This window comes from Hippocampus comes, unplaced genomic scaffold (assembly GCF_001891065.2).
Source record: "Hippocampus comes isolate QL1 unplaced genomic scaffold, H_comes_QL1_v1.1 scaffold101, whole genome shotgun sequence".
Classification (NCBI taxonomy): Eukaryota; Metazoa; Chordata; class Actinopteri; order Syngnathiformes; family Syngnathidae; genus Hippocampus; species Hippocampus comes.
In genome coordinates, this window is record NW_017805451.1 from 889,087 (window position 1) to 900,517 (window position 11,431).

Below are 11,431 nucleotides of genomic sequence, written 5' to 3' on the forward strand. Positions count from 1 at the left end.
ACGCCCCGACGTATGCATCAGCTTTGTCGTAGCAATCAAGCCACCGTTTCACGCATGCCTGACCAACATCTGACAACCTTTCGGGAGTCACTGAAGCACAAGTGTGTCTGATGCTCCTTCTTCAAATGCTGGGCGATCCTGAGCCCTTTGTCCATAGACTTTGTTTGATGTGAGATTTGATGAATGGAGTAGCCCACTCCACGGGACCATGATGACCAATCCAAAGATTGAGGGAACTGCTCGTCCAGGAATATATGAAATCCTAGCGAATAATGCGCTGGGGGGCCATCTTGTTGGAAAATAACTTGCTGCATGTTAGCAACAGTTGACAGTTTGGTGTCACAGTATTCCTGAAGCATATAAAAGTACCGTATTTTCCGGACTATAAGTCGCTCGGGAGTATAGGTCCCACCAACCATAAAATGCATAATAAAGAAAAAAAAACATATATAAGTCGCACTGGAGTATAAGTCGCAGTTTGGGGGGAAATGTATTTGATAAAAATCCAACACCAAGAACATACATGCCATCTTGAAAGGCAATTTAAAATAAAAATAAAATAGAAAACAACACGCTGAATCAGTTACATGACGCATAAACAACGGACTGAGAACGTGCCTGGTATGTTCAAGTAACATATCAAGAGTTATTCAGATAACTAGAAAGGTAGAAGATGCAGCGCTTCCTCTTCTACGTCGCTTACGTCAGACTCATCGTGGTTTTATCAATACAGGTCTAGAGCGCCCTGTGTGGTTTAATGTGAAAATGACATGTGAAATGATATAATAATGTGTTAATAATTTCACCCATAAATCGCTCCAGAGTATAAGTCGCACTCCCAGCCAAACTATGAAAAACACTGTGACTTATAGTCCGGAAAATACGGTAACCGAAGAGGCTTCAGAGAAGGTAAAAGTGATGTTTGCTCTTCATTTATCCATGTCATTAGTCATTTACAATGATGTCACATTGTTCTGTGTACGGTCAACTGTAATTATTCTCAATTCGAATCATCTTGACTGAAATCGTTTTAGGTACCCATAACCGAGTTTGATTTTCATGATTTCCTGTGTGAAATATTGCTTCAGTTTTTTTTTTGTTCCATTCGGTTTCAGGCTGATTTTTCAGAATGGATAAATCAAGAAAACTGAGGTTTGGCTGTACATTTTGTATGCAGGTAAAACTTTTACAAACAGGAGCATTATCACAACAATGGTTGTTTTTATTGGTCAGCTCAGCTTAAAAGAAACCACGACGCTAAGCCACAAAACCAGATTCCACTTTAGTGGCTAACTATGTGGCTTGGAGCAGAAGGCACTGTAATTAATATTGAGATCGTACGGTCGGACTCGAAAGGGACCAACCACTTTGTAGTAGACATTTAATTAGAGATTATTATTTTGTTGCAAAGTACTGCCTACAAAATACTGAGCTCTGCTTTTAGTGAGCGGGGGATAGACTACACGAAGAGAAGCAGAGTGGAGAAGAAATGCCCCATTGTGGGCCCCTCAAAGTTGGTTCAATATCAAAAGCTGGCTCTCTCTGCCTCTCCTCACAAACACACAGACACACAGACACACACACACACACACACACACACACACGCACACACACACACACACACACACACACACACATACCAAGAAAAGTACGGCCTCAGAGTCAGAGCTGGCAAGCAGTGCTAAAGTTCTTGGAGCAGCTTTCACTCTAATTTTGAATTGATTACCGAAGGCCCACATGCATGCGAAAAGTGAAGACTTTGGAAGGACTGGCTATGTGTTAATTATGCGTTGATGTACGTTCAAAACCTCTGGGTCTGTCCGCATGAGCTAAATGTATATTGTGCATGCATATGTAGCCAGTATGTGTACACATCTGCAGTATGTCGATGTGTGTTTTGGCCAGTGCTGGAGAAGAGATTGATAGGACTGCCAGTAAGAGCTGTCTGCAAGCTATGGGGAAGCTGGAGAGAAACTCAAACCAGACCCAATTCAGTGTCAAGGAAAGTTTAGCTGTGAAAAATAACTTAGCCAGACCAAAAATTATTGTTTTGTGCCTCAGTAGAAAATGTTGGATCACTGGAAGAAAAACGATTGCTCGCTGAATATTGACAAAAGCGGACATCTGTATGTTAGGTTATTTGAAGACTCCGTTCCTCGAGGGCTCTTATCCTTTGCGTCTTTTTAAAAAATGTTTCCCTCCCCAGCATACACGCTTCACATGATCAGGATCGTTATCAGGGTTCTGAAGAACCTGATAATGAGCGTTGCACATGCAGGATAGGTGCCCTCGATGACCGGAGTTGGTGACCCCTGCTCTCAGTTGTCCTTTGGTGCGAATGTGAGTATGAATGGTCATTTGTCGAGATTTCGCTATATGCGCCCTACAATTGGCTGGTGAGCTGTCCAAAGCGTACCCCATCTCCTGCCGTGTACCCCATCGCTCGCCTCAACTCATCTGGGATCATTTCCAGCCCAATTGTGACCCTACTGAGGATAAGTGGTACAGAAAATGTGGCTTGAAATTTCTTGGCCCAGAATCGAATACACGGCTTCTGCCCTTTTTTTTTTTTTTTTTTTTTTTTTTTTTGGGAGGTTTTTCCGACAATTTTTCAGATGTTCCTGACAATGATTCAAAAATATCAACCTCAAATTTGAATTAAAAAATCATTTTTCTCTTTCAATAGACCAATGACTTCATTTGCGATGGATGAATTTCAAGAAGAAAACAGAGCTTTTGTTATTTTGCTGAACTAATCAGGGTGGATTTTTACTTTGACAGTGGAAAAAAAAAAGAGTACACGTAACAAAGAGATTTTCTGGTTATATAATGGGATAAAATATAGCTTTCTCACAAAATTGGAACAAGGAGAGAATTGAGAAACCTTTCCTGATTAGGCCAGAAAGTTGGAGAGTGAAAAGGACAACATCACTGCAGTAGGTGGAACTTACTCAAGCCACAACGGACAGCAAATCAGAATCGCATTTTGTCTTCAGTGTTTGGCTTGTAACTTATCATACACTTGCCAGTCATTGCTCAACTGACAACACACAACACATGGTCATTGAGTACGCTACTGCCTGTTACATCCACTGATAAGCCATCTCGTACCCGCCAAGACAAGGACGACCGAATTACAACACCCAAATGAAGGGAGAAAACTTGAAAATCATTCAAAATGCAATTCCTAAACTTTAAGACGCAACATTTGAGACTTGAACAACTTCAACAGCTGATTTGAAGTACAAGAAGAGCGACATCTCCTTGCACAAAAGCATCCTTGCACAACATGTCCTTTCTAATTGGAGTGACATTCAAGAGTGGGGCACAAATTGCTGCTTATTTTAAGCAAAATACCTTTACTCTACTGCTCCCCAGACGCCCCCAGGCTTGGTGTCTCTCCTGGGTCTGTTTGCATTCCTGTTGGGCTCTATTTAGAGCCTTGATCACTTCACTGGCTGCGGGAATGCACATCTGTAGTTCCGAGACCACTGTCTGCCATCTATTTTCTCTACAGTGGCAACCACCCCATGAGAACAGGTATGATGTTGTTTTTTTGTTTGTTTATTTTTTTGAGAGGGTATCCAGCTTTCAGTTTGAAGATTTTACCGCCAAGCAAACAAAAACAAAATATTGAACATGCATGCATTTAAAAAAAAACGAACCAAATAAATAAGTCCCTCAAGATCATAAATTGATAATACACAATTGTTTTGCTTCCATGTGTGTGTGCACACTTAAGTCAGGCGATAATGAACAAGTCCGCTAAGACACAAAATAACAATCATGGACAACATGTTCAAGGTTTCGTTGATAGGTGCACACATGCACACCATAGAAGCATGACACATCCCCGCGGGGACAAACACTGTAGTGAGTACACGTAACAAAGAGATTTTCTGGTTATATAATGGGATAAAATATAGCTTTCTCACAAAATTGGAACAAGGAGAGAATTGAGAAACCTTTCCTGATTAGGCCAGAAAGTTGGAGAGTGAAAAGGACAACATCACTGCAGTAGGTGGAACTTACTCAAGCCACAACGGACAGCAAATCAGAATCGCATTTTGTCTTCAGTGTTTGGCTTGTAACTTATCATACACTTGCCAGTCATTGCTCAACTGACAACACACAACACATGGTCATTGAGTACGCTACTGCCTGTTACATCCACTGATAAGCCATCTCGTACCCGCCAAGACAAGGACGACCGAATTACAACACCCAAATGAAGGGAGAAAACTTGAAAATCATTCAAAATGCAATTCCTAAACTTTAAGACGCAACATTTGAGACTTGAACAACTTCAACAGCTGATTTGAAGTACAAGAAGAGCGACATCTCCTTGCACAAAAGCATCCTTGCACAACATGTCCTTTCTAATTGGAGTGACATTCAAGAGTGGGGCACAAATTGCTGCTTATTTTAAGCAAAATACCTTTACTCTACTGCTCCCCAGACGCCCCCAGGCTTGGTGTCTCTCCTGGGTCTGTTTGCATTCCTGTTGGGCTCTATTTAGAGCCTTGATCACTTCACTGGCTGCGGGAATGCACATCTGTAGTTCCGAGACCACTGTCTGCCATCTATTTTCTCTACAGTGGCAACCACCCCATGAGAACAGGTATGATGTTGTTTTTTTGTTTGTTTATTTTTTTGAGAGGGTATCCAGCTTTCAGTTTGAAGATTTTACCGCCAAGCAAACAAAAACAAAATATTGAACATGCATGCATTTAAAAAAAACGAACCAAATAAATAAGTCCCTCAAGATCATAAATTGATAATACACAATTGTTTTGCTTCCATGTGTGTGTGCACACTTAAGTCAGGCGATAATGAACAAGTCCGCTAAGACACAAAATAACAATCATGGACAACATGTTCAAGGTTTCGTTGATAGGTGCACACATGCACACCATAGAAGCATGACACATCCCCGCGGGGACAAACACTGTAGTAATTTCCCTGCTGTCCCAAAGAGTGAGCCGGATAAACTTTCTGGCAGGCGCACGCGCAGCCACCCCGCTTTGCTAAATTCCCTCCTCCCGCTCGCTCGATTTCAACGCTTCAAAATCAACCAACTTACCTTGGAAAAATCTCCCCCAAGAGTCAAGCGGACATTATTATTTGGTCGCCCATGTTTGGAACTTTCTTCGGCTTCCCGGGGAGACGAGAGGTGAGATTGCTACGCGAGAGAGTAACCGTGTAGGACAAGGAGGGGGAGGTGGAAGGGGGAAGGTTGGGGGAAGCAAGGGAAAGACGGTCGGTCAAGATAGGGGAAAGCTCATTGGATGAGCGAGCAGTCGATCATTCGTCGAGTGGGCGGGGTGTGACTGTAAAGCGATTATAATGAGTCTGGGAAAAACAGCAGTGAGTGAGCAGAGGTTTGAGAAGAGGAGATCGACATTGAGGACTGAACAGCACAAAGGATAGAATTGAATTATTTTTTTTTGGTTCAAAATGTCAGGTATTGGAGGTGCATAACGCTTTGGTTTAAATAATGCAAACATAATGCAAAAGTAGACAATTGGATAAACATTAGGGAGAACGTGAGGGGTGCCTCAAACCAATTAAATACAAATGTAGAGTCTATATACGAACATATTTGTTTAGTCCAAATGCGTTTTCGATCAAAGTCATCAATCAAACTCCACTTGTCTTCGGGGGTATCAAAAGTAGATCAATCATTCAGTCGTTGGCACAAACGTATTGCGTCTTTTAAAATAGATGTCCATCTGTTACACGAGTCAGTGTCTATATGAGGATACAAGCTTGCTTCGCTGACTGATGGACGCTGATCTATTTCTGTATTTATCTGTTACAGAATGTGAGAACATCATCCCATTAAAACCATTACCGGCTATTGCGGTTCATGCACACAATGGAGTTAATGTCACTAATTCATTTGTCGAAAACAACGAGCTCGTCTGTGCCTCTAATCTCGGTAAAAACAACAGCGTGGCTCGCAATCAACAGATCAACTCTAACTGTGACCTCTGGATTACCCAAATCCTGAAAGTTGGAATTTGTTTTAGAATTTGGGAAAGTAGAGCAATTTGCAATAAATATCACTGCTTTTCGAGAAAAGTGATGTTGCTGTATTAAAGAAAAGCTTTCGAATTTTACCTCATAATTCAATTTTGGATGTCACCTTTGTCTCATGAGACACAATTTAGCAATGAACGGGGCACATCAAAACACAAATGGCAACTTGGTCCGTTTATATGAATTAAAATATTATTCATAAATATATTTATTATTTGTTTTCTTGCTTTAAAACATCATTTGTGTGCGGGCAGCGTCGAACTGGATTTGAATGTGAACGGTTGTTTGTTTCTCTATGTGCCCTGCGACTGACTGGCGACCAGTTCAGGGTGTCGTTCGCCTTCCGCCCGAAGTCATCTGGGACAGGCTCCAGCAAATGTGAATTCTTCATTTGACTCCGATTTGCCAAAAGAACACCATTGCATGGGTGAGTCACTTTTCCCCTAATAGAATCTGGAATCGTGCAATTTCAACTTTAGCTCTCATCCAACAACTGTTGACATTAGGTTGATTGACTGTACTACAACTGTTGAATGCGTGTTGCGACCCCTGCCGGAATGACTGTGTCATTACAGAAACCTTTGGCATAATACTGGACATTTACACATGTGGATTCTACAGAGCTGAAGTAATGCCAAGTTTTGCCCATATGCAGATAAGTCCGGCATTAGTTTGACTGTAATTTAATTACAGTGTTAGAGCAGATCGCAGTCGTCACCTGATGAACAGACATGAAGTGCAATTTCATGCACAGCTTTCATTCTCAAAGCAGGTTCATATAACAATCCAACGAAATTGACCAGTTTCATTCAAGGCGATGCTGACCTTTGTGTATTTAATCTCACCATTTGAATGGTCGACACCATCTATTATGATGACAAAATGACCGTGTTGATGCGTGCTGTGACAGCACATAGTATTGTGTGCAAAACCTTCAGGAGGGAAAAAAAACAACTGAAAAGAAATGCACCCAACTTCATAAACGTTTACGTCCATTTAAGTGGTTTCAACAAAAGCGCTGAGACACACATTTGAATGAATCAGTCACGGTTGACGATGGATTAATTTTCTTTCTCATGCAAAACACAATTCTTGCAACCTCATCATGACCTAAATAATTGGATCTTTTACGGAATGTTGTTGTTCTTATTTAAATTGGGGTGTGGAAGAACCTCAGACCTTTGACCTCAACCCATGCACTAAAAGCACCTCTGGCCTGAAAACTGGAACCTATATTTAAGACAAGTCCTCTTGTCTATCATCAAATGCACACCTGGATGAACGGACACACTTTTTTTTTCCATAGACACACTCAACTTCTTGTAGAAAGTCTTCCCTGAAGAGTGACAGATGTGAAAACCGCAAAGGGGAGCTAACTTCATCATCTTCTATTGTCACTTGCAATAGCCAAGCCGATACTTTTTGCCCATGTTTAAAACAACAACACTCAGTGTTGATGTACTCACAGGAGAGTTGACATTTCACTCTCACCCACGTCACACAAACACGCCCAGACGGGTCCTAAAGGCACCGATGACCATGTAATCCCTGTGTGCATGGCGTCATTTCCAGTCAGTGGGTGGGTCATCAGTGACTTGTGAAACATACCAGACACAAAGTTCTGCAAAGCCACCACGATTCACAAACAACACACTCCTCTCCTCTCCCTCACTTTTGCCTCACTGTCGCTCCAGCAGCCCGAGGGTCAAGTCACACATTCACGTCCCAAAAAGGCAAGTTGTAACAATCTTTACTTTTCAGCGCTCCTCCTCTGGTTTCTACTGAAATGATATATTTGACTCTTCATTTTTTTTTTTTCTAGGTGGACCCACATACCGTTTTCTAGGAGCAAACGTCTAATGTTTCGCATCTGGACAGACAGTGATTCATCTTTGTGTGGATTATTTCACCAGCAACTCTCTCAAACGCTCTGCATGGTGGTGGAGGTGGACAACAAGTCAAGATGAATCTCCCTCTATCAGTGCTTCTATGTCTGTCAGTTGTTCAGATGTGTGTGGGGGATCAGATTTCGGAGGACATCATTGTGGCAGGTAAGTAAAAAGCATACACATGACAGAACGTTGTCAAGTAAAACTACCATGTTAGGGAATTTGAGTTTGAAGTAACGTATAGTCAAACAATTGGAAGATTCATTTCAGCCGAGCACATTACCAAAATGGTCAATCTTCACAAAGAGGCATGAGGGACAACAGCAGGACTAATAAAAAAGCGTGACATCTGCAAGTTATTCAGCACTGTTTTTTTTTCCCCACCCAGTAGTCAATGGCTTAGTTTATAATCAACAACAACAGTCTTGTTGTTATCCTTGTCTACTTTTCCATCAACAAAATAAACCAACTACTGTGTGACATAAACAAGTTTACTTGTGATATTTTTGTTCCAATAGAAAACATTATAAACTGAGTGATTAATGAAAATGGGAGTCACAGTGGGGAACTAGCAATTGCAATGACTTTTTAAAAAATTCTGTGTATTTACTTTATGCTGCATGCATAGACAGTATGACGGTACTATATGTACAAGTGGGCTATATGCCTTACATAGTACTAAACTTGCTCTATGCCCGCATCAGTATATGACACAATGGCAAAATGCGGTCTGGCTCAGCATTATGACTCAGAGCCTTTGGCTCTGTCGGAGAAAATTGTCATTGCTGAGCTGCTATTTCTGTTGGCTGAGGGGAGTTGGGGTAGGGAGTCACTCAGGAAGAATAATAAAAATAAAACGGCACCAAATATATACATATAAATGTGGGTATATTGGCTGTGACAAAATGCAGTATAGTGATGATGTAATTGACGTGTTGATAATACAGTAACTGACAGTTCAAATTCAGTTTTGCACCCGTATTGGATGTTTTATTAGGTTACAGCTGTATTTACCACCAGAGAAGTATGATGTGGACCTCTTTATGCTTATTTGCAAGTTATTTCCATCTTCGTCTTGTTCTTGCATCATTCATGGGAGGAAAAAGCTACCACTAAATGGTGGCGGTCCAAATTTTCCGTATTGATTTGAAAGTAGGAATTAGGGTGTTGGCAAAACAACGGAAGAAGAGACGATGGTATTACGCTTCTAGGCCTTCATTAAAATAGTCGAGAAATATATTTTCATTTGCTTTAACACGGAATGACGCCAGTTTGGATGTACCTCTGTGGAGTTGGCAGGCATTTTACAATCTGGTTTTTACAAGTTTTTGAAGACTTTGAGGCCCAATCTGGAAATAGATTCCACACAATGTGCAGCTTTTTTTTCTCTCTCTCTGAAGTGTTTATCGTCTGTTCTGTTAAATTACCCCAAAGAAAAAGCAACACTATTGGGTGGCTGGTTTGAGAGGAGTCCAGAGTCCCAAGAGGTTCAGGCGGCGGCTCAGCACGCTGTGGACACGTTCAACACGAATTCAAAGGCCAAGAAGTTGTTCAGACTGCAGTCCATCACATCTGCGCAGTCTCAGGTCAGCCTGCTGGAAAGAAGCTTTATGTGGCAAGCTTTTTTTATCCGCACTTGGAAAACATGAAACCTTTTAACTGTGCTTTTGCCATGGTAGGTGACCAACGGCATCAACTACAGGATCGATGCAGTACTGCGCAAAACCAAGTGTCTCAAGGGTGAAAATCAGGACTTGAACAACTGCAATCTGGAGAAAATGGTAGAGTCGATGTAACATTTCATTCATGCTGTTTGTGCGACTGTATGTGATAAAATAGAAAATATAAATACTGTAATACTGCAACCACACAATGTTCTGTGGCAAAAAAAAAAAAAAATCCAGCACCAACAGCTTCCCTTGAAATTTTACAGACGTGGTGCATGATGAATAAATTGTGAGTATATGAGTGACCTTTTGCAAAGGTGTAGATAATCCATCTGTTGTTGTTTCCTCCTGTGCAGCATCTCAAGTGCCAGTTTGATGTGATGTTCAACCCGCGCAACAACAAACATGAATCGCAGAAGCCTAAATGCAAGAAGACGGTGGCCAACATTCCAGCTTAATTGATTTTTTTATAACAACTGTATAACAACAATATTTTTGTATAACAACTGAAAGTGTTGCATGTGTAATGAGCAACTTACAGTGTGACCCAAGACATCAAAAAGTGTGTGCTTCAACATAAAAATCAAGGGCTGTGTGCCTCAGTTGTTTTATTTTGTTCTGAATGCAAAAATGTATAAAACACCAGTATTTTCCCCCCCTGCCAAGCCTTTTTGGACGCAATTAAAAAATAAAATATTTTTTTGAACTTGAGCTCATCTGAGAGTCTGTTCTGAAGAGAATTTAGTCATATTTCAAATGAAATGAATCACAACTGTCACGTTTTGCGTGATGGTAGTGTAGAGGACCCCAAAAAGCAGAGAGGCAGGGAGGAGCAGGGTGGAGTGACCAAGATGTATTTAGCAAAAAATGCAAACAGGAGTACACTGGAGAAACTAACTCACAAAACTCAAAAGTCCTGAAAACCACAAGAAACAAAGTAATAAACAAACAAACAAAAAAAAACCTATGACAAAAACAAAACATGACACGTGCACAGAGACACACACGATGATCCGACACCGACTGGTCGGGCAGGGAGTCCTTTTCACCAAACACTAACTGATGACACAATGACCAGCAAGTGTGCCACTGCAGGAGGAGCCCTACAGTGCCACCTGTTGGTCACAAACAGAACCACCCTCACAACAACTACCGTACAGAAAGTTTTCATACACTGACACACTTAAATGTATCCATCTGTCCATCCGCCCTTTGTCAACATCGCTTATCCCGAAGAGGGTCACGAGTGTCTATCCCAGCTAACGAAAGGCAAGCTACACCCCAAACTGGTCGCCACTCAGTCCCAGGGCACACACAGAGACGAATAAGTATTCACACCCACATCCACACCGTCACAGAGTGGGATCTCATCCCACTCTGCCGGCACACAAGTCAGGCGAGTGTAACACGATACCAGCAGCGACTCACTTAAACTTAATACAGTGTTTTATTTTGTACTTTATACGTGTGCTTCATTCCACATGACTAATCATGAGTCCAACTTTTGCCCTTACAGCAGTCTGCTTGTGTGGCCTAAAAAAAAGCACTTGAAGGTTACACTAATTGCAGACGGATAGAAATACAGTTGACACTTTCTTAAATCTTTCACATCTGATTGAAGAAATGGCCTAACTCGTCAATGGCACACAACAAAATAATCATTCTCCCATTTAAGACATCTTGGATGGATTTGACTCCTTACTCCAGTGGAAATGTATTCTCATTTTGTCTAGACACGGGAAATGAAAAAAATGGCACATGCACACCGTTCAAAGTTGCCTACAGACACACAACGTGGTTCTTTCTCTCTCTTTCTCTCTCTCTCTCTCTCTC

At 41.4% G+C, this 11,431-nt stretch overlaps 2 protein-coding genes and 1 long non-coding RNA gene across 6 annotated transcripts in view; 2 read left to right on the forward strand and 1 right to left on the reverse strand.

Annotated features, from left to right (window-relative positions):
• The window catches only part of il11ra (interleukin 11 receptor subunit alpha), a 33,581-nt gene extending 28,374 nt beyond the window's left edge, over positions 1–5,207 (reverse strand). For all 3 annotated transcript variants that reach the window (XR_002168710.1, XM_019874060.1, XM_019874058.1), the window contains exon 1: positions 5,084–5,207. The gene's annotated coding sequence lies outside the window, so the exon portion shown is untranslated. The remainder of the gene's footprint in view (positions 1–5,083) is intronic.
• Positions 5,208–5,309: 102 nt separating this feature from the next.
• On the forward strand, positions 5,310–7,775 carry LOC109518311 (uncharacterized). 2 transcript variants are annotated; one of them, XR_002168711.1, is made up of 3 exons: positions 5,310–5,464; positions 6,366–6,469; positions 7,349–7,775. It is a non-coding gene; the product is annotated as an uncharacterized LOC109518311 (long non-coding RNA). The 2 variants fall into 2 exon arrangements; XR_002168712.1 differs by having other exon boundaries at positions 7,615–7,775.
• A 90-nt stretch (positions 7,776–7,865) lies between these two features.
• LOC109518310 (kininogen-1) lies at positions 7,866–10,309 on the forward strand. The gene is made up of 4 exons (XM_019874062.1): positions 7,866–8,093; positions 9,366–9,517; positions 9,611–9,712; positions 9,955–10,309. The coding sequence occupies exons 1-4, from the start codon at positions 8,006–8,008 to the stop codon at positions 10,054–10,056; spliced, it is 444 nt and encodes a 147-aa protein (XP_019729621.1). The 5' UTR covers positions 7,866–8,005; the 3' UTR covers positions 10,057–10,309.
• The last annotated feature ends 1,122 nt before the right edge of the window (positions 10,310–11,431 follow it).

Coding starts and splice junctions, on each gene's coding strand:
- LOC109518310 (XM_019874062.1), top strand. CDS start 8,006: ATGAATCTCCCTCTATCAGTGCTTCTATGTCTGTCAGTTGTTCAGATG. Junction 9,518..9,610: donor TCACATCTGCGCAGTCTCAG/GTCAGCCTGCTG, acceptor TTGCCATGGTAG/GTGACCAACGGCATCAACTA. Junction 9,713..9,954: donor ACTGCAATCTGGAGAAAATG/GTAGAGTCGATG, acceptor CCTCCTGTGCAG/CATCTCAAGTGCCAGTTTGA.